General features: G+C 38.4%; 1 protein-coding gene across 10 annotated transcripts in view; it reads left to right on the top strand.

Moving 5' to 3' along the window:
- SBF2 (SET binding factor 2) overlaps window positions 1-23,791 on the top strand; it is a 268,580-nt gene that overhangs the window by 25,061 nt on the left and 219,728 nt on the right. For 8 of the 10 annotated variants that reach the window (XM_065838442.2, XM_065838445.2, XM_071808910.1 and 5 more), the window contains exon 2: window positions 23,091-23,179. In XM_065838442.2, coding sequence (XP_065694514.1) covers window positions 23,091-23,179 — 89 coding nt within the window. The remainder of the gene's footprint in view (window positions 1-23,090; window positions 23,180-23,791) is intronic. The other 2 variants (XM_065838443.2, XM_065838449.2) reach the window with 1 other exon arrangement.

Below are 23,791 nucleotides of genomic sequence, written 5' to 3' on the forward strand. Positions count from 1 at the left end.
TTTTTCATTGGGTTTCATTGAGCTACTGATCCTGTTCTTCTTCTTCTGCTCTTTTTTTCTCCCCTCCCTGCCTTATTGTATCTCATTCTCTAAACAGACAACTTGAATTCAAGCTTATTACCTTTGATAGCTGTTGCATTTTCCTTTCTATTGCTTTAATATGATAATTTCCCAAGCCCATCATTTTTGTAGAAAATAATCTGCTCTAGCCATAAGGTGCACCATTTACTGTTATAACTCACACTAACACTATTTTTTACAAGTAAGATTAGAAGTAAAAGTGTTTTGATGGCACTGCAGTTACCTGTGTAGATGTTCAGAGTTCTATTAAAAGCAAAATTTTACAGTGTAGAAGAATGTAGATATTAGTCTCCAGGTCATGTTAAAGAAACAATGAGCTGTTGATACCTGGAAGTAATCTGCACGGTGAAGGTATATCTTTCAAGTTTAGGAGTTAAATTATCCGTAGTTTCTAACCTTATGCTTTGTATCATACAATCAATTTTCAGGTGAGTCAGATTTTAATGACATATGTGTTTTGATTTTCAATAGGTTTTCTGTTTTCTTCAAGACCTTTCTTCTGTCCTCAAACTGTTGCAGTAGCGTGTCCCTGTCGTAACAATATTATTGATGCCATCTTGAGTGGTGGTAACAACACTTGACATGTCTGAGAAAATACGCTTCTGAATGTGTTGATTCGGTTAATAAATCCCCCCCAAATATTTCTATTAATGAGTATGCCTAGTTAGCTTAGCATCTCTGATGGTTTCTGAATATGCTTGACTCTTAGTCGAAGAAAATCAGGTAAATATAAACTGCTGTGAGGTGACAGCTGGGAAGTTTATAATGAGTTGAGATTTTTAATTTGTCATACTTTATTTTGTATGGTTCATAGTGCTCTGGCTTGTTGGCTGGAGGATGCTCTTTGTGGAGTGGTGGGGATTTAGTGATAATAACACATTCAGTCTTAAGAGACCTGCAAGATCTTTATTGACTTTGGTATTTGCTTGAATTTATTCTAGAATTGTTGTGATTGCTGTGACATAAAATTTATGGGTGAACAAAAAACCCAAGTGTATGTGAATTATATGAGCAGGCATAAGTTTTAGTTCACTGTATGTTTTGACACTGTTTCTAAGTTCATTTCTGTATAGCCATTTTTTTCCCTGAAGACCTGTAAGCTAAACAACGTGCAGTTGAGATAGGTACTTTTCTGTGTTCATACTCTTCCTTTTTTCTCCATCCACTAGTCAGGATGTACCTGGATCTCGCCATTGAGATGCAGAGCTGTTTCTTAATAGGTGTGATATTTGCGTTTGCTCTGGCTCAGCAAAGTCAAGGCTTTCGGCAGGCTCTGCTGCCCTCTCCTGCTGTGCTTTCTGGCTTCTGTTCTTGGAAAAGGGAGTGACTCAGGACCCAGCCAGGACAAAAAGGGCCCTTCTGGCTTTGGGAACTGCTGGGGTGGAGGATTCCACACACCCTGATGCTCTTCTAGAAAACGGAGATATTTATAGCTTAATACAGGTTCCTCTGCCTCCCAAATATCAGTGCTAGTTATGGACTGGGGAGAACGACCTCCAGCACACTACTTAGATTATCATGAAGGTGAAAAAAACCCATGTTGAATTGCCCTGGTAGCTGTAATGCTAGCATGGTTTCAGCGGCAGGCTAATCTCGCATGTTCAGGAACTTCTAAGATACTTTTTCGTGTTCCTGAGTCACAGGTAGTGGGAAAACCAGCTTCAGTTGTATTAGTAGTGGTACTAGAAAAATAGCTGCTGAGTATGGAAATTGTTATTGGGTGTGATTTGGGTGATCTAGGCAATGTCTGACCAGGTGCAGACTAGAATAACAGTTTGCGTTCTTTTAAAAAAAGGCACAACCTCTCATGTCATAAAATGTTTGCGTATATGGTTAAAAAGAGGAAAAATAGTATTGAAAGATTTGAAAGTGAAAATTCTGTGTAAAGATAAGCAGTAGGGTATGAAAACTGCTTTGATAATTCTTTCTCTAGGAATGAGTTGCTCTAAGGATAGTTGATGGGAACACTAAGGAAGGGATTAGAAGCGTGTCCTGGAAAAACAGTCATGTGGGGTTTTGCATGTATCCCATTAAATGGTATAACAGTATCTTTAAGGGCTACTGTTTTGGATAACAAATAGAAACACAGTGTAGAGAGAGTGTTTGAAACTGCATTTAATTGAGAGTTGTATAAATATGCAATGAAAACAACTAGGACTTGGATGACATTGTGCAGGACAAAGAGTACTTAAAGTGCAGACCTCTGTGGGAAAAGTAATGTTTACTTCAGAAAGTATCATCTATCAGTTTGACAAATAAAGCTTAACTGGCATAAAATTGTACTATAAAAATTAGCTTATGTAAAGACTACTAGAATCTAGTTGCATAGTGAAACTTTTCCGAATATATTAAATTGAAATGGCAAATATATATTGTGTTTGTTTTTTTTTTTTTTTAAATGCGTTTGCTCTGGCTAGCTGTATTACCAAATAAATTGTATTTATTCAGTGCATTTTTGCCTTTGATAATTCTGGTACAAAAGGCTGCAACACTGTGCTAATTCAGTAGGCATGTGTCTCGGGTGGAAATTGGCCTGACAATCCTGAAAATGAAAATACTATGGAAGTTGTTATCTCTCCTCTGGGGAACATTGTAGGTGCATTTCTGATGTTATCAATGGCTGCTGGCAAGTGTGTGACTGAGCAGGCTTTAGCTGGATCACGGCATGATATTCATCCCAGAGCTGAGACAAGTTCCTTTCCCTCTGTGCCGCAGGTGATGAGGAACCTGGTGAAAGGATTTGGACAGGCTGCCTATTCTACAATAGGCATTGGTAATAAGCTGGGTGCTCGGTGCACACTGGTTGATTCCGCATCTAATTTGGGTCAAAACTCATCCGAGAAGATAGGGTTGGTGATGTTTTAAAAGTAAAGCTAGGTAGCATCTTGTTTAAACTTGGGATGTGAGGCCGTACTGTTTGACAGAGCATTTGATAGGTTTTGGATAACCCTGAAGTTGAAAAAAATCTGTACCAAAGTAAGGTGATAACATGCATAAGGGACAATATCTTGGAAGAGTTTGAAGTATCTTTTTGATTTGTCACTTTCAGCATGCAGAGAAATTTGTTTTTCTTTGCAGTTTTGAAGATTTGGAAGAACGCATTTAAGAACAGTTGGAAGTAATTTGGCAATTTGATGTTCAGACTGTATTACACATGCAAGTCCCACAGGATTTCCAAGTTTGTAGGGCTTTTGCACTTCAATATCCTTTTGCATGTAGTGGCAGGGCTGGATAATAGTGTAGTATAATAGAATACTTTCATTTGGAGGTTGCATGTTAAAAATGGTAGTGCCTGTAGCCCCCAGGGGGTCTTGGGTGATAACCTTCTAGGTCTGGAATCTGGGAAACAATGCTGTAATCGTTTGCTCTCATTTTGATTTTTGCATTTTAAAAGTAAAAGTGTCATTTCTAATTAAGGATTTACAGTGGAGTTTCAGTTTAGTGATAGACATCTGAATATAAACAGATGAGTTCACCCTAATGTGCTGGGTAGTGATTCTGAAGACGTTCCTAACATTTCTACTGAGTGTTATGATTGTGGTATGTGCCAAATCCAATCCAGTACAATAGTTGTTGACTTACACATTTAGACATTAATAGATAGCATATAGAACAGATAGAAGACATGCTAGAGACATAGCCAGTAGTTGGGATTAGAATGTGGTAGCTCTGTATGCAAGAATGTTTTTTTTGTTTGTAGATAGCATAGTTTTAGTAGTAACAAACCTGGCGTGCCACTGTTCTGTATCTGCATATGGTTTATATGCAAAAGTGAAGTAACTCCTTGACTTCCCAAGTCATGAATTATTTCTATCACTCTTGTGTTTTTTGCAGCATGTTTGAACTAACAGCTTAGACCTTAATGTGAAGATGATTCTAGTCTAAGCCAATGTTCTTTATACACAGGTGATACTTACTTCTGGAAGAATTTTAGGATAGTCTTTCCACAGTTGAACTCCCGTTCAATGATTTTTCCTTTGGAACTTTGGATGCAGTTTTCATTTGGTTTCTTTTGGGAGGTAAGAGTGGAGTGTTGGCTTTGCTTTTTTTCCTCGACTAGTTTTTTTCCGGATTTGTTTAGTGGTTTTTTTGGTTTTTTGTTTTTAATAAAGTGTTCTCTCTGAGTGACTGCAGCTTGTCTCTGAGAGGTAGGCAGCTCTCCCAAATAAAAATATTTAAGGTTTAGTCATGTTTGGTCATGTAAACCAGATTTTGCCTGAATGTGCCAAAAAGAAATGACATACTCTGATACATCTGGTTCTGTTCCACTATTGAAATTCTCGTAAGGTTCAAAAATAAGAACATAAGGTAACAGAGAACACCAGTACAGAACACTTGTCCCTGATTGTACTTTTTCTGTCCTTTACTCCAGAGGGGTAAAAATCTTTTTCGGTATGGTTGATGTAATTTTTCTACGGAATTACAGCATAAACAGAAGGAAGGCTTCCTGCGCCCTTTAACAGTATTTCTTCTAGAATGCATTTTTCCTTTAAAGTACTACAGAATTTGTAATTCTGTGTTTGAGTGTAGCCCACATTAATATGAACAAACCATTTACTCTTGAAAATTTGAAAATAGGGAATATTTTCCTCATACAGACTCTGTAGATGGAACATTCATGCTCCATGCATGGAGAATGAGAAAACACATGGACGCGTTAGCTGGAATGCATCTGGCACGTCTCTTCCTTGGGGAGATGGAGTGTTCCATAGCTGTGAGTTGTTTTCTTTTCAAAGTGGCAGAAAAAGTTGTTCTATATTTGTTCTTTATGCAAGATATTCTGCCTTCCCGAATTCTTCTTTTGCAACTTGAGAACTGACTCCATCTTACACTCCACATGTTGTATCCCTGTTACCATAGAGATGGAAATGTTAAGATGCCCCACCAATCATCCTTTATCAAAACAAAAAATGACGAAGGTGTTTACATTGGAAGATTGTCTTCTTGAGAAGGCACTGAATGTCTCCCTGGATCTGAGCGGTAGACAAGGTGTCACAAGATGACATCACCTGAAGTCAGACCACTTAGTATATGATAAATTTGACAACCTCTTCAACACTAGGTTGTTCAGGAAAATCCAGGAAGGCAAAGTTGTTATATGCTTGAAGTGTTATGTTTTTATAAGACCTCACGCCTTGGAGAATATGGCTGCTTGTACCAGAAAAATGAAAATAAGGAGCCAGAATTATGACAGTAGGAGTCACCATCCTTATCAGTGAGGTCTGGATTTGCCTTCCCAAGACCCACATTCCTCTTCTGTGGCTGCAGTTCAGGCATTCAGACAGGGTGTATTGGTTACAATATGCTATCACAGAGAAAAACGGTGTCAATTAATTTTATTCTAAGCAGGTTCATCTTTACTTTTCCAATGAAAATTCCTCATGTTCATGGAATTAGTACCTCAGAACCTTTCCAGAAGGTGGTCTCTGTTGGAACCATTATTTTCTTCTTGAGAAAGGTGTACTACAGTCATTAAATTTGCTGAAATAAGCAGAGGGTGTCCTTCAGTGTGGAAATGGAACCCTGTTTTGTGGTCATGTTTAATCATCTGTCTGCAGCCCCTGGATATCATTGCCTGTTGAGGAAATCTGATCTGCTTCCTGAGTCCTCTGGGTGGTTGGTTGACCCCAGCCAGTGGTTAAGCCCAAATCCAGTTGTTTGGTCACTCCCCTACAGTGGGATAGAGGAGAGAACCAGAAGGGCGAAAGTGGGAAAAGCGTGTGGGTTGAGATGAAGAACAGTTTAGTAAGTGAAGGTGGGAGGAAGGAAAAAAAAGATGCAAAAGCAAAGCAATCTCAACATCCCACCAGCAGACCAAAGGCCAGCCTGTCTCCAAGCAACATCTCCTTTGGTTAGAAAAACTCCCCCGGTTTTATTACTGACCATGATGTTATATGATATTGAATATCTCGTTGGTCAGTTTGGGTCAGCTGTGCCGGCTGTGTCCTCTCCGTCTCTTGCCCACCCCAATCCAACTCGCTGTGGGCTGCGGAGTGAGAAACAGAGGAGACCTTGATGCTGTGCAAGCACTGCTGAGTGACAGCTGAAACATTGGTTTATTATCAACACTGTTTTACTCATGTATCTGAAACACAGCATCATATGAGCTGCTCTGAAGGAAATTAACTTTATTGCAACTAGACCCTGTATACTCTGTCCCCAAAAGTCTACAAATTCTCTTTTCACTGATCATGGGGTAGATGGGCAATACCAGGTTTTTAGGAGGTGAACACTTGCTTTAATTGTCCTTCTTAGCTAAGCCCTCCAGGTTCAAAAGCAAGTGTTTGAAACAGGAGGCTGATTTCAGCAGAGACATTTGTTCCTTTGCCTCAGTGCAGTTGGGCTCTCGCATTATTTCATGCTGCTTTCCTGAAGTGAACAAGCTGTTCTGCTTTGACTTCATGCCCACTAAAACCAGACAGAATTACTTCTTACTCCAAGTTGTCTTCAGGACATTTCTTCAGGAGTTGCTAAAAGAGATCTACATTTTACAGGTCTGTAGAGTGAGCTGCTGTGCAAAAGCCAAACACAGTACCAGTGCATGTTTTGCAGTAGCTGGAGTTATGCTTGAGTCCTTGGTGGGGAGAGATCTGCTTCCTGTAAAACTGATTTCAGTCTTTAAGTCTGGTTCTGTGGTGATACACTCAGCTAACCACTATGGCAAATCAAGTTTGTCTTCTTTCTAAGACAGATGACCTATTTATCTTATGTGACTCATTGCACCAAACGTTACCTCAGATGACTTCAAGTATCTGGAATCATTCTAAGTTCTCCTGACAAGCATTGCTTCGGTGAGTGGGTCAACATTGCTCGGATTTGCTACAACAGTGCTGTTCAGAACTTGTACTTCCCCATGTGCTCCAAAAAGGTTACATCAGATATGTTTCATGAGAGTTTAGAAGCTCATTTTCACTGTCATGTTGTGCAAGGACTATGGTCTTGGTTAGAAAAGTTGTTTTACATCAATGCTGTAGGGATCTGGGCTCTGAAAGGAGTGAAAGCTTAGATATGATGGGCAACCTCACTGCCTGTTGTTAGATTGACAGGTAACATCATGCAGAGTAGTTTCTCTTTTAACAAGCAAATTCCTTTTTTTGAAATAGATGCATGGAAGTTTATCTGTCAGCAGTTCACCCATGTGGGGCTTTAAACTCTGATGTGCAAATTTGAGGTGTCTTGTTTCTAAATCGTGAGCGGTAGACATTATATTCTAATGCTGATGTTGCAAGTGGGATATTGACCTGTTATCCCTCCTACAGCAACTGGAAGCTCTATTGCTTCTAAAGAAGTTTTAAGCCAAACTTTCTTGGGTACACTATTGATTACATTAGGGTGCCTGGCTGTGCTTATGTGTTTCTGTTAAGAATATCATTGATAATAATTTTTAAAAAAATATTTAGAGGTGAGAAAATTTTGATATTTGGACCTTCTGCAATTTTTGTTTTGTATGAAAAGGTAGAGGAAATTCAAGGCTGTTCTTAGCCTTGTAGTCTTTCACATGTATGTACGCACCTTATTTTTCGAGACTGGTTGAATGCGTTTCTTATTCTGCATTAGAATGTTCTCCAGTCTCAAGTAACAAGGTGCACAGCACTGCACAAGCACCACCACATCGCTCAGGCTCTGCTTCTTTTAAAGTACTTTTTTTCAAGTACATTTCCTGTAGCATCTCTGTTTTCTGTCTTAACTGAATTGTGAGGCTTTCTGTGAGTTAGAATTCGTGTTAGGTAATTTAATTGACATTCTTCAGAAGCATATAAGAGAGTGTTCTTAGCTCACATTGTATTCAAAACTACTATATAAGCAAAAATGCTCTTGGAGAATCACCGTCTAGTGCCTTTCATGCCACTGAATTTTTCTCTCTATTATATGAAGAAAACATTCTATATGTGGACTATATAAGAGTACCACAAAACTAAAGAGAATTACTTATTGCAGTTTGAAGAATGAGTGTTATTAGGCTACCACTGAGAACAGGTTAGGGCAAGAATTGTTTTTTTTTGGCAATAGAACTACTTAATAAAAATGGCTTTTGTAAGAGTTTCTATGTGGGGAAATGGTAACCAAAGATAGTGACATCTTTTATTGAAAGTTTTGTGGTATTATGATGGAAAGTATTTTATAAGTTGAATCACTAAGTTTGTGTTCTGACATCTGACATAAGAAAAATGTCTCGAGTGTAGCTGTTAGGCTGAAATTAGCAGGCAAAATCTTTGAAAACTAAATGGCGTCTCTTTAAATATAATGGTGTAGGATAATCATGTATTTAGTAGGAAAAAAAAAAAAGAAAAATAGGAGAGGATGGGCTATTAGCTTCCTTCTGTGCGAGTCATCTGTGATTACATGGCCTCATGCTACACGTGTTCTCACATCACATCATGCAGCCACTGCTGGATTATACCCCTTTTTCCACAGTGAGGCTCAGGGCTGCATCTGCACTTGGTGTAGGATAAGTATTTTGGATCACACTAATGAAGCAACTCAGTCAACATAGCAGCAGTCACTGTGAGATCCTGAAATAGAACTGTGGTTTTTTAGAAGCTGTAGTAGTAGATGATACAGCTGCTGCTCCCTTATAATGGAGTAGTTCCTGAGACAGTTACCAAAATTAGAAAACTTCAAATCTGAAGCTGTTATGATTCTGTTTGTGTACAAAAAAATGCAGTAACCACTGTTGGAGCTGCGTGTACATGTGCTGTTGCATTTTAACGAACAGGATCCCACCTATTAAAGTCTGTAAATTGGGCCAGACAATAAAAACCGAAGGGCCCTAACTTGTAGTTCCTCCTTATTTATGTGTATCTTAAGCACTGCATATTGAATCTGAACCTTGCATTTTTATTTTCTGTATTTACTACATCTAAACCAATATACTCTTGCATTTCTTCCCTTGACTCCCCTTAAGGAACTTGTATGTGATGCATAAGATTATTCTTATGGAAAGCAGGGCAATGCGGTTTTCAACTGTGACATGTATGTGGAAATGGAATAACGTAGTGAATTCTGTGTGGTGTGTTGACCAAAGAGAGAATGGTTGTGATGTGTGACTTAAATAACACCTTTCTACCTGGTAGGAGAGTTAGAGGAAGCTATTTCATTATCTGTTAGTACAGTAAGCTTGCATTATTTGCACAGCTAGATTTGATGTTAGCATCAAACCGATAAAGAAGTTAAAAAACAGATTATACAGGTCTATCTCATGAGCAAGCTGATCTTCAATGAGATTAGCTAATATAACTTAACTGTGTAGAAAGAGCCAGTGTTTTTGGATGTATGAGTAATCTTTCAGGTAATTTACACAAAAATGGAGATGTAAGTAATAACAAATGACTTGGCTTTAAAACATCGATTTGTGTGTTTTGTTGATTTTTTGAAAGGAAAAACCCTTTTCTTGTTAGCTTTTTGTATGTTACAGATAACTGCAAAATGTTTGGCTGTCAAAATATTAAAAAAAAAAAATTCACAAAAATAACTTCAAATGCTATGGCCATTTATCTCCATGTTTTTGCTCTCAGGTCAGATACATGAAGCTGTATAAACCTGTAACTGCATGTTGCTTTTCTTATAACACTTGTGTTCTTTACATAGGTCAGTTTACTCTAAAAGGTATAGAAAGATTTAAAGAAAGGTAGAATGTATTCCATTTTAAAGGAAAAAGTGATGTCTGGTTTGTAATGAAGATTCATCTTTCACCAAATATAGCGTCCAAACCTTCAAGTTTGTGACATTCATATAGCTGGAACTATGTTCTTCTGCTGTGCTTGCTCTTCCTCATGGAATGGAAAATCTGTGCAGAATCCTCTTTCTGTCTCTCAAAAAATGTACTCTGTGCTCACTTATCATGGGTCTGTATGTTGGTGAGCCCTACATTGAACCGAAGTTATCAGCCAGCCCTGGGAAGCGTTTTGATTACTCTTTTGCAACATTGCATTCCCTGCTAATTAGAGACATCCGTCTCCCTGGTGCCTTTGAAACAAGTCAACGCTTGAGAAGACACATTTGGTCTTGTACAGTGACAGTTTTCCTCATCAGCACAATTTTCAGGTGATAATTCACATTGGTAATCTAATTTTATCTTTTCCAAAGATAGACTGTGGTAGGGATAAAATTCTTCATGCCATTTCAATATTTGCTTAGAATCCCGACTGTAGGTCTTAAATGATATTACACAAAGCATTGCAATTTTTGGAGAAGAAAAAAAATGTGTTCCTCTCAGGGGTTACTTATGAATCTCTTTAAGAGGGACGATATGTCATTTTACATACATTTTGAGAAACCCATTTGCTTTGCATTGCTTCCACTTTTTCTTTAGAGGTGCAACAGGCATTTGTTTTGGAATGCTCTTTTGAGTCAGCATTGTTATGAGAACTTGTCTCAGGGCTCTTTCCTTTTTGCCGGAATTCGAGCCTCGTGACTCCCTCGAACAAAACCAGTTGTTGAGACCATTGGATACCAATGTGTGCTTCAAGGGAAGTCTTGGTGTTCGCCTTGGAAAAATGTCGTTGTCAAAGAGATTACATGTCTTTTACAAAAGAAGACCCAACCCCAAACTTTATCTGTATGCTTATCCCACCCTGCATATCCACTTACTACTGATCTTATTCTGTCAAACAGACTAGATCTGATATTATTCTGGTAGTATATGCATCAGTTTTGGAATAATTTCTTGAATTCAAGACACTGTTCCTGTAAAAGAAATTTTTCCTGACTTGGATCTTAGAATCAGCAATACAAATAGTGTTAGGATGTTTTGAGCTTAATGGTAACTTCATCTTGTTGATAAGCTTCAGGTTCTGTATTCCTGCTTTTGTTGTTTCTAGCTAACAGCTGAAGGGAGTGGAGAGAGGCTGGCAGACTGACACAATATGTGCTGCATAAACCCCATTTCCTTAGGAAACCACCTGGGGAAGGCTGAAGATATCCCGTTAAAGGCAAAGAGACAGCGGTCCCGCTGGTGCTCAAAGTACTCAGTTCTGGCAAGTTCTGTGGAAGCAGGTGGTCCAGTAGAACAACTGTACATGTATTCCAAGTTAGAAAAAGCTTACAGTATAGGAAAAATGCCGTTACACAACAGGCTGCTGTAGAGCAGGTGTTAGAGATGCAAAAAAGTTGATCGGTGGTCAGATCTTATTAGATTGATATTCTAACAAGGAGTATCAAACCATCCAGGAATTCAGGCTTCAATCGCTTGTTGCTCACTGTGCTACTTCTTCCTCTCCTCATCCAGATTTTTTGATGGATTTTTGTAATGAAGTTTTGTGGATTTTTTGTTTGCTTTTGGTTGACTGTTTTTTTTCCCCTTATTCTTATTTGTTATTTAAGACTTTTTAATAAAAATAGAATTGCAATATTAGGAAAATTCTTCAGTCTTTTTATATAGTATTTAGTCTGCAACTTGCCTAAATTTTGTAGGGTCTGAAAGGGCCTATTAAAAATTAAATTTAATGATCTTATATATGAGTTTTCAAAATAAATGACTTATTGTTATACCTTAGATGTCACTTAACATGAAATTACTTTGAGCAGCATTGTGTTGGCTTTGTAACCTTGTTTATAAATGTTCACACAAGTATAAATGATGTTGATGTCAAAAGCCCTTTAAATATATTCTTAACATTTTTCAATAGAACATAATAGCATATTTCCATATTCAGTTTGCTGGGCCTGGATTTTGTTTAGGATTGTAGGATTGTATGGATGTCGTTCATAGATATAATTATGATGTTCTCTGACTATTACCAAGCATTATTTAGACACTTCCAGAAGCTATAATGTGTTATTTTGTGTATCTCCACAAATAGCGTACTGTTGGTAAAATGATAAAGGTGGGATTCCCTCCTCTCCTGCCCTGGTTTAACTTTGTTTCTATGCTGCTCCTAGGAAAAAAATAATAATAGAAGTTAAAACGTGCTGGTACTTCAAAAGTAAAAAAAAAAAGTGTTTCAACATATGTAGGGTATGTTTTAATTGTTGCCTTTAGACCCGAATCTTCATATGCAGGAGTCATTTAAATGCATGCTGATTCACAACTCTTGTAGTTAGATTCTTCCTTGCCTGTTGTGCTGCTACAAAGTCATGTAGGAAAATAAGTTTTAGCAGGTGAAGAGTCATCTTTAAGAGTAAATGTAGGAAGCCTTTTTGTGAAGTATTTTCTTTGCTGGATTTTGGAGTATGAATAGATTTTCTTTATACTCAGCAAAATCAGATTACAGTTACAGCTTTGGACTTGTAGGTATTTTTATACTTATTCTAACCTTGCAATCTGTGTTTGTTTTAAAAAAACAACAGGCAAGTAGTAAATCAGGCGATAGAGAAGTATTTACTCAGGCTAGTTTTGTATAAAGTGTGCTTTATTCAAATTTTGTAGGCTGGAATGGGAGTTGATCAGAAGTTGAAATAATGATATTGAACATTTGAAATGGTTTTAGGATAGAATTATAATCTTACAGTTATGTTTAGAAAATGTCAAAATAAAGCTTAATTTTGAATTATTTGGTATAGCAGTTAAAGGTAAATCAAAAGGTGGTTGTGGAAGTTAACTGAATGAAAACTGAAATCAGATTTAATAAATAGGGCAACGTTGTTTCTAAAGCAAAGGAATATACTTTCTTTGTTAGCACTGAGAAGCTGCCTAATTTTGAGGTTCTTTTGAGCAGTCTGAGAAGCTCTAAGACATTGATTCAGAGCACAGAGCTGAGCACAGTTTTGTCGTCTTAATTTTTATACTTTCCTTGACAATAAATCAAAAAGGTTTTTCCGATACATCTGGGAAGTCATGTTCAGTTTGGTGTGTTCAAAAGAATGTTTGTTTAACGTAGAATGTTTATTTTGAAGTCTGATCTTCCCTTCCTATCCAGAAGCTGGCAAAAGTGATTTGTTTGCAAACAAGAAGAGGAATTGTTGGTGAGCAGGAAACTTTCTCCCTGCCAGCTGCCCAGGGTTTTTTCCAGTTTCTTGAATATTATGCCAACCGTTGGATAAGGAGTAACTTGAAAATTATTTAACATTCCTTGTTGCTTTCTTTTGTCTGTTCTTTCCTTTGAAGACTTTTACGAAGCCATGTTAGTGGCCACCCAGCAAAACTACGGTGTGTGTCCAGAAGTGTATTATGTCCCAAACTTCTATTTGAAAGCAAGAGTCCTGAGATTCAGCTGTTACAGCCAAGCTGTGTTAATTGTATCAGTAATTATCTAGATAAAATTTGGTGGGAGTTGGAATTGTAGTGAAAGGTGGAGGATGATGATACTGAAGGGTTCTTCAGCAATAACTGATACCTTCATAAGTCCTAGGACAGAAAAGCTTTTTAAAGGACACTTGTTATTACAGGAGTTCCTACATGGGCTATTAAAAACAATAGATACAGCAGCAGCAAAAATAAATAGTTTTTTTACAGAACTTGCAGTTGAAAAATGCCAGTGAGGTCATTGCCACTGGTCCCTAGGGTTTTGGTCGTAAGCATGGCTTTCAAAATTATACAGGACTGTACGTGACTAACGGTTTTTCAGGTATAACAACACTGACTTGGTGACACTTGGTGTGTGGCTCTTCAGAGGGATTAGAAGCTGATGGAGTCACACCTAACCAATCATTGTGTGCAGCGTCAGCCAGGGCCTGATACCGAGCAATACCGGAGGGGGAGCTTTGCAGTAGGCGAAGATGCATCTAACCTACGGTGGTGATTATAACATCCCAGTCCATTCCCTCTTCTTCCCCTTCATTCTGCCCATGCTTTCTTTCTCTCTGATTTCCTTCCTCTTCTGCTTTTTATGGTGTTTATCCATTTTCATTTTGCTTTGCGTTGATACAACTTCAGTGGATGAAGTTCATCCTTAAATGTGAACTTTCCCCAGACTTTTCAAACCTACTTTACAGCTTTTCTAACTGAGTAGCAATTGCTAGCCTTTTTTTCAGGAGAAATACCTATTGGTTTAGTGGGATGAGATATGGCATGTATTGCCATATTATTCTGCCCCCTCCCAACCCCCATACTTCAACCTAATTAAAATACAAGCTAGAATATTTATCTTCCTTTATTTCCAAAGCATAACAATGATTTTTGATGCCCAGAATTAATGAAGATCATGGTTGACCTGCATAGGTGAATATCTTGCAATAGTGGGTCTCGTGAATAAGGTGCTAATCTAAGGTTTGGGTGGTATCGATTGAGCCTGTTACCTGTACATCCTTTGGGGCTATAGATCACTTTCTCTGTAGTTCCTTCCCCTGTGTATAAGATGGGTTAATGGCTCTGCAAAATAGAAAAGTACCAAAGTCAACTAAATATTGAAGCATTCAGGAATTTGGACCATCCAAATATTTCAGGTAGTCCTGACTAACAGTGCCAGTACATTTGGGGAAAGATTGAAATACCACTTTCTTTTTTTTGCCCTGAGAAGTTCAACAAATTTTTCCTGTTTACAAAGAAAAGGGCCTGAGTATCATCTTATCCTATTATTTGCTGTATCCTTGGTAATATGGCAAGTCTCCGGAACGTCTGTCGTTCAAATTCCCAAGATTGTTGCTTGCATTTCTTTGGCTTGATTAAGATGAAGTGTCTATGAATTCTGCCAGTTGTACAAATAGTGTCTGTGGTTGTTGTGGGAAGCCTGTCTTCAATCCGTCTTCCTAAAAGTATCAGCATTTTGTTTAACCTTTTGTAGCTGTGAGGCTGCGATAGTCTTTCTTCTCTAGAATATATCAGAGTTAAAAGCTCTTTATGTAAATTTTCTCGTCAAGGCTACTTCATACTCTAAGATGCACGTAACCTGTGGTGTACTCTAATGGCTTGAGCAGATTTTTTTTGAACTTTATGCCATGTGTTTTAGGCCTATCAAAGAAATATTTCTCTTTCTAGCTCTTTAATGTTAGTTCTTCTTTGGCTCCTTGTTCACCTTGCTTCCAGCTCTGATTTCTGTATTGAAACTGAGATAAAATGGGGATATCTTTTGTGGTATTTTCTGTGTTCTGGCATAAAGATTTCTGTAGCAATGGTTTTAAAGGTATGGGGAGACCTCAGATACCTTCTGTTCCCTATTACAAATGGAGGCATAAGATGGAACGTGAGTGGTCTTCGTGCTGCTGTGAAGAGCTTTTCCAAAGCTCTAAAAAGTGACAAGACTCCTTGATAGTTTAAAACGTCTGTTTCAAATTGTTTAAGAATTTTGATATGGAAAGGATTTTACCTCACAGCAGATTTTAGTGATTTCTTTAGTGCTAGGTACTGTTTGGAAAAGAAGGGTAAGCGGTACTGTACTCTGCAACCTGTGTCTATGTTTTTCACACTGACAGTATGTCTTTAACTTTGAACACGTAAAGTTGTGCTTCTGAATACCCAGTGATTTATTAACTTCGCATATAGAATCTATAATGGTAGTTCTAAAGTATTTTGTGTGGCATAATGTTCTCTCAGTGCTCTGTAGTGTGTTTCTTCTGCGCAGACCTGAAGATGATCTCTTTTGTAACAGATCACCAAAGTGCTTACATCCAAAGCTTTGCACGTAGGATTAACAATACTTAGAGCTCAAATGTATTTTTATCAGGGATTTGTAAGTGAAAAGACAGAGTTTATCATAGTTCTCATTAATTTGGAATGTAAATTGCATTAACAGCTCGCTTCTGGAATTTCAAGGGCAAGCAAGAGATGGCATGTGACCTTTCATGGGGAAAGATTTATATAAGAAGGGAGTTTAGGGGACTAGGGTTCAGGAACCAGCAAATTATGCCAGAATTTTAATGTGGTGCATGTTTGTATTGTTTAAAGAAAAAGAAGGGAAAAGGGGAAGGAAAAAGAGGGCAGATCAGAAGAGGTTAGCTGGGGAAGAATTTGCTTTTTCCTTAATAGCTTAAGGTATGGCCTGCTCATTCAGCTTTCTTATAGACTGAAATTTAGGTTTTACTCTTGGACAAATTCACTATATGTATGATCTAGTTGAAGATGTCCCTGCTCATGGCAGGGGATCAGACTAGATGACCCTTGAAGGTCCCTTCCAACCCAAACTATTCTATGATTCTGTGATTCTACGTATTGTACAGGGACAAGAATGTGATGTCTGAAAGTTTGAAGCCTGATCTACTGTGTGGTCAGCTTTAATGGATTAAAGAATTAAGCCATCTTAAAGGTAAAGATGCTATTCAAAATTGCCGCAATATCTTTGTAATTTTTGTACCCAACTTTTATATGACGTTTTTCTTACAAAACGTAAGAAAAAAAAGTGCAAAATACTCAGTTGAAGTACAGGAATACTTTTGCTTTTTGTAGGGATAACTTTAGGAAGCTAACGATGTGGGTATTGAGTAATAATAATGGCAGTAGTTTTGCTGGAAATATGTAATTTGAATTCTTGTTACTGCCAGGCATGTTTTGCATATAAAACTAATGATGAAAGCAATTACTATTTTACATGGAACACACTGTTAATATGCATTGATCTTCCGTGCCATGCTCATGCACATGTATACTCTATTAACTGATTTATTTTCTGAGTGATGTGTGTACTGCACCTCAGTTTAAGCAGTTTCAAAAACCTCTGGAAACTTGTGTGTAATTGATGTGAATTTAGTGAGCAGTGCTAGCTATGGAGGTTCCACCTGGATTTTGGGCCTCTTGCACGTAATTTGAAAGGATACCAGAATCACAGAATGTCAGGGATTGGAAGGGACCTCAAAAGATCATCTCGTCTAATCCCCCTGCCAGAGCAGGAACACCCAGATGAGATTACACGGGAAGGTGTCCAGGTGGGTTTTGAATGTCTCCAGAGTAGGAGACTCCACAACACCCCTGGGCAACCTGTTCCAGTGTCTGTCACCCTCACTGAGAAGAAGTTTCTTCTCAAATTTAAGTGGAACCTTTTGTGTTTGTACCCATTACCCCTTGTCCTATCGTTGGTTGTAACCGAGAAGAGCCTGGCTCCATCCTTGTGACATTCACCCTTTATATATCTGTAAACATTAATGAGGTCACCCCTCAGTTTCCTCTTCTCCAAGCTAAAGAGCCCCAGTTCCCTCAGCCTTTCCTCATAAGGGAGATGCTCCACTCCCTTCATCATCTTTGTTGCCCTGCACTGGACTCTCTCCAGCAGTTCCCTGTCCTTCTGGAACTGAGTGGCCCAGAACTGGACACAATATTCCAGATGTGGTCTCACCAGGGCAGAGTAGAGGGGCAGGAGAACCTCTCTTGACCTCCTAACCACCCCCCTTCTAATCCACCCCAGGATGCCATTGGCCAAAGACAGAAATCTTTGTATTGATGATGCAAAGATCCTTCTTGCTAGCTGTGGCTATCTGAATTCATTAACACTGCAATCATCTTTTTTCCCAATTTAAAAACAAGGTGTCAATGAGTGCCAGTGTTTCCTGTTGCTCTCAATAAAGGGAGTGAAATGAAGAGCAAAACCTCTGGGATCTTTGTAGATCTGGGATCTGTAAACCCAACTACCTCTGTGTTTGAAAAATGATTAAAAAATAAAGATGTGAAGGAAACCTGATTTAACATTGAATTAACATTTGGTATGCGGCCTTGATATTTCTGGAAAGTTGTCAGGAGTTATCGGTAGCATATATTGAAACAAATTATAACTGTTGATGAAATCCCATGATCTGATTTTTTTTTTCCCCTGTTTCTGCCTGTTCTGCTGAAACAGTTGAGAATGTGAAATCACTGAGGTGTTGAATTGCAGCCGTTTCTTGAATAATCTGATCTCTTCAGACATACCTACTCTGCTGAAAGATAGATGACTTAAGAAAAGTCAGGTGAAGGCAGATATCATCCACACTTCCTCACCCCAAACCATGGGATTTAGAGACTTCCTGTGGTTTGGCTGCTGTTTAACTAGTTGGGTTGAAAAACACCAACAGAGAATCAATAGTAATTGCACTAGAAAGTGTTGGAAATGTGTGGTGAGCATACCTGACTGATTTGCTTTTATTATTAAGTGGTTGTGCAGCTACTGAGTCTTCTCTTGCACAGGTTTTAATCTGAGTAGCAGCATTAAATGAATTCCTTTGTATTTGCATTCATGTAAAGGAGTAGAGTCCTTGAACCCATTGCCCCTTGTCCTACTTTTGATTGTCACCGAGAAGAGCCTGGCTCCATCCTTGTGACACTCACCCTTTTATATATCTGTAAACATTAATGAGGTCACCCCTCAGTCTCCTCCAAGCTAAAGAACCCCAGCTCCCTCAGCCTTTCCTCATACGAGAGATGCCCCACTCCCTTCATCATCTTCGTGGCTTTGTGCTGGACTCTCTCCAGCAGTTCCCTGTCCTTCTTGAACTGATAGAAAGTGTTTATTTTTTCCAAGAATGTTTTCCCAAGAATGGTCTCTAAGGTAGAAAAATCGGGAATAACTGTATCCATGCAGAAATGGCTGAGTTTTGGGAGCAGGCAGCAAGTTGTACGAGAAGATATCAGGATCTCCCCTGTGCTGATCCCAGTGGCTCCTAGCCAGCTTTGAAACCTATGTGAAGGCCCCGGTGTGTGTGCCAGGACTGCAGGCGGGAGATGCAGGAGAGACATTGCTGGGGACACCACTGGAGACAGACTGCTGGAAGGAATTGCTCCGTGCCAGAAGCAGCACTCCCCTGAGGGACACTTGTCACTGGGAACACCCCTGGAGGGACCACAGCCTGTAGATCTGTGCTGGAGTGGAAGAAAATGAGCAAGAGACGAGGGACTGCAGAATGAAACCTCTCTGTGCGTGACCCCAGCCTCCTGCACTGCCCATGGGCTCACCAAACACATCAAGATGGATGGATCGACAGGGGAAGCTGAGGTTGGGGAGTGGGGAGAAGTGCTGGACTGAAGTTGGGCCTGAGAAGGGAGAGGAAAGATGTGTTCCCAAATGTTTAATTGTTTATTGTCTTCTTTGTACCTGAATTGTCATCAGAACTTTAATCGGCAATAAATTAAATTGAAGTACCAGTTCCCTGAGTCAAAATTGGTTTTCCTGTGGCAATAACAGTCTATGAAGCAGCCAGTTGTTAATAAACAAACCTTTGCCTAACTAGTATATACAGTATATAATTATCTTTGAGGACATTTTAAGCTGCTTAAAACAAGTGATGTCTCAGGCCTAATGAATCAGTAGCTAAATCAAATAGAGAATGCTAAGATGAAATTATTAATTCTTTAAGTATCTAGAGCAATTTAACATGTATTATAATCATACTGATGGTAATCTAATCTTGGCTACAAGGAGAATATAATTCAATATCATGGTGTACTGTATTCTATCTTCAAATCACCTTCTAAAACTATTTGGAATGTTGTGAACCAGGCTCCAAGCACTTATTACCGCTCCTAATTTTTTCTCTTGAAAGCTCTTAACTACCTGCTGAAGGGAGAACAACCTAGACCAGCTTGTGCATATTTGCATTTGTACATCTTTGTATGTCTTATTTTTAAATCTGAGAACTTCACCAAGATATGTTATGCAATTAGATTCAAAACTATGGCTTCAATTAAACCATGATAAAGGATCCAGTTAATGATGATTTTGAAAGCGTCCTCTACCTGTCTTCCGTACTTCAGAGGAAAAAATGTGAAGCGTGTAGGAGTGTTGTACAGAAACTCTACTTGCGTTTGGTAGTAGAGAGGGGTGAAACAATTTGAAAGTAGAAAGATTAAAGGGTCCATGCTAAAATCTAGTGGAGGATTCACCTTGGTTTTACTTAAGACTTGAAGAGAAGAATAACGCACATGCAGAAAAGTGCAAAATGATTTTTTCCAAGTAGTACTTGGAACATTTTATATATAATGATTTCAAGACATCTACTCAGCATGTGAAACTTTCATTTAATTATTAATTGTTTTGGCATGATTTCCCTTTGATCCCAGGGATGAACTGAAGTGCAAGTTTAGGTTGCATAAGATGTTCAGAGTTGCATTTCTTTCAGGTAAATTCCTGCTGAGATTTGTAATCCTTCCTGTAAGCAAGAAGGAATTACATGCAGTAAGGTCTTTTAAACGTGATGGCCAGCATTAGTGTACTTCCAGGGAAAGTGATGTGAAAGGACTGATAATATTTTCACATAAAGGAGTGAATATTACAAATAAAAAAAAAAAAAGTACATCTCTTAATTCTGAATTAAAAGAAGTTTGTACACTGTAACGTAGGAGTGTCTTTCTAGCAGTCTAATGAAAAGAGAGCCGGAAGATTTTGTAACTTCAAAATGTGACGGAGAAGAAATTTTGAGCTCTTTTTGTGGATTTCATTATTTAGAGATGTAGTTGGTAGTGTCAAACAGAGGTCTCAGTCTTTTGAGAATTGGAGTGGATTCAGAGTAAAAAAAAAAAAAAAAAATTGTAATCCGTGTTCCCACAGGGAGACTTAGGGGACTTTTACATAGCAGGGATTGAACATGTTTTGCTGCTGTAATTCTTTGATACTTCCTTCCCAGGCAGTCTGGGTATGTCTGTTCACCTCAGTCCTGCTGCCCTTTCTCGCTGTCGGCCTCTCGACCATGAGTTCTCCTCTACTTGGAGGATGCTCGTGCTCCTGGTTGCCTTGGCTGTGGTTCTTTGCTGGCTCTTCCTCGCTCCACCTGCCAGTATTAGAACAACTAGAGGAAGAAGAGCTTTGACAAAGATATAACTTGTGGAAAGCGGACAACATGGTAATTTGGGACTCTAACTCAACAATGGAAGAAGTTCTGATACTTAGTCAGTGAAGCAAGAGCCCTCAAAATGAAGGGGAGCGTGGTAGGGGCTCTCTAGGTGGCTGTGGAAAGGAATGGGAGGAAAGGGGAGTTCTTTCAGTAGGATGTTGACTGTGAAGGGCAAGAGGAGAGCAGAGGAGGCTGAAGGCTCTTTTTTTGCATGCTAGCAACAAAATAAATATCAATTCCTGCCACATGCAGTTGAAAATGGAAGCTCTTCTTTTTTTACATGCAAGAAGGAAATGGACTGGAAGGCTGTAGAAGGAAGGAGGAATGCAGGAGTGTTCACCTGCGGTAGGAGGGAAGGGGTGCGACTGGCTGCTCTTCTGAGAGCTGTTCAGGGAGGGAATGGTAAAGCCTTTCCGTTTATGCCTCCTAATTTTCGAAGGATGTTGAGATGTAATGGTGAGGGGAGTGGAGTGATAATTCAGTAGAGGATGCTGTGTAACAAATAGTACCTGGGGCAACACTTGATCTCAAACAAGTGAAATTAGTGGCTGATGACCCTTTTAAGTTCTTACTGTCTAATATTGAGCTCCCTTTCCTTACCAAAAACTGCAGCTGTAGCCATGTCTGTTTCTTGGTTTCTGTCATATCCTAACTCTGCTGTCTTGGCACCTCTGCAGCTTCTCTTGATACCTCCTTTGGCTTTTAACTTGCTGATTACATCTCTTAGTGCTACTTAAAACTGAGCTAGCCCAGTCTGATTGCAGATCTTCACCAGGCTGCCATTGGGAATCACAAACAGCATGTACTGTCTTGGGAGTAAGATTGCTGTTTGGAATTTACTCTGTGTATTTTACATGCCCATGGTACCAAAAACATCTATTCCTAAACTATTTTCAAGAGAAAAACATAGATGTGTAGAACTACATAAACTGGAGAAAATACTGCTTAATGTATTGTCAGATTGATTCTACCTAAATGCCTTGTAAAATTTATTGTGGGTTTTAAGACAGAAGGAAACTCAAACTATGAATGAGCAAGAAACTTAAAGGAAGTGTATTTTTTTCGACCGTACCATTGATTTATGAATTGCTTTATGCTAGCAGACTAGAGTTGTGTCAGACTGAAAGCTGTTTTTTATGGTAAAGCCAGGAAAATAATGTATTCATTGATGCTGCTTGGGTGTCTACAGAGGAAGCAACACATATGGACTGTTACTACTAATGCAGAATTCATACTGTTTCATAATATCGAAGTGTAGTTTTGAGAATTTTACAAGACAATGTTTACAATTTTTAACGTACTCTCAAAGGTGATCCAATCTAATGTGATAGGTCAGTGGAGATTGTTAAAAGATACTTTAAACGCTTGAAAATTTCCATTTTGCCATTTAGGAAGCTTTTTGGAAGCTGGTTTCTTAAGTATCTATTTTTATTTTAAACTAAAAGGAAAGAATGGGAGTTTGGGCCTCTCATCTCTACCCAGTGATTGACTTGCAAATGTGTGTTTTGTGTCTGCGTATCTCTGGAATTATATTGAAATCATCCCAGAGATGCAGAAATTGCTGGAGTGAGGACAGGCAGATAGAAGTAGTATTATCACAGAAATCTTGTTTTCTTGGATTTAAATGTGTATAAATGTTAGACAGGACTAGCTGGTGGTGTATCCATGGGCTAAAATTCAGTTAAAACCATGATTATATTTTCAAGATTTACTCCAGAAGATGAAGAACAAAATTCATGTTTGTATGCACATTCTTGTAACGTTCAGGGTGACAGGACATTACAGTTCAATATTTGTGGTGTTTCTGAAGGGCTTCCTATGTATAGCACTGTGGCTTTTAAAAAAGGAAGAGGTAAAAAAGAAGACAATTGCATAAGAGAAGTTATCAGAAATTAGCAGTTTTTCTCTGCATCTTTCAGTGCGGAAAATCGCTACTGGCTTGTCCAAGGAAACCAACTAGAAATACTGGCAAGAGACTAGAGTGTCCTGCATGAATCGCATAGATTTTTAATCTATAGACTTCTTTTTGAAGACTGCATGTTGACAAATGTTTGATTTCTTTTTTAAATATCACATTATCTATTGTATTAGTTTTTAATTTACTACTGTTTTTAGGGAGAGATGAGAATTACAAATCGTCATCTGTCACTTTGAAAACAAACATGAGGGGCATGGGCTGGATGCCACTTGAAGCTTCATTTCATGTAGTCCCTCCTTGTGCTATTACTGGAGAATATTAAGACTCTATTTCTTATATGACTTGCAGGACACATTTGAGAGGAGCCTGTTCTGCCTCTTGTGGTGAAATATTTCCTAATATTGGGTATATTCTGAAAATAATCCCAAATTTATGCCAATTTAAATTCTACCAGTTTGTCTTTAAGTAATTGAATTTTATCTTTCAGCAGGCCCAACAGAAGGTTTTGGAAAAATAATACAAAGATTTCCTCAGAAGGACTGGGAAGACACTCCTTTTCCACAGGGAATAGAGTTGGTAAGTTTGCGTTACTTTTTATGTTTTTTTTAGGATTTCTTTCATACACAATTCAGAGATCTATCTGCCTTTGTGCAATAATCTGTATCATCTAACCTGACAGGGAATGCATAGAAATTACACGAGTCAAAGGGATCGATAATAGCTTTAAGAATAATAAATGTGGCTAACCGAAGATAATTTATTCTGGTCTGTACCATTAAGTAGATAACTCTATTATACAGGAAAACTTTGTTGCAATGTTAGTAACAGTGTATTTAAAATAAATGTGTATTTGTGTCAGTAATTCTATCATTGACTACGTTTTTAGAAGCATCTTTCAGATGGCAGATGACTTTTCATTGCCGTGTTCAAATAAATACAAATGTGTATTTGTATATTATAGATTACAAAAAATTAAAAATAATATCCCAATGAACTGGCTTAATGAGAACAGTCAGTTTTTACCCAGTATTCTGTCCTTGACAGATGGTATAATGGGTGCTTACAAAAACGATACACTGAACAAGGTGAGCGCACAGTGATCTGTTTTAAACACCCTCTCTGAGAATTCACAAAGTGCCACTTCTTTCCTTTTCTTGCTCTCATATTGTGAGACACAATGAGAAGTTA

This window comes from Patagioenas fasciata, chromosome 5 (genome assembly GCF_037038585.1).
Source record: "Patagioenas fasciata isolate bPatFas1 chromosome 5, bPatFas1.hap1, whole genome shotgun sequence".
Lineage (NCBI taxonomy): Eukaryota > Metazoa > Chordata > Aves > Columbiformes > Columbidae > Patagioenas > Patagioenas fasciata.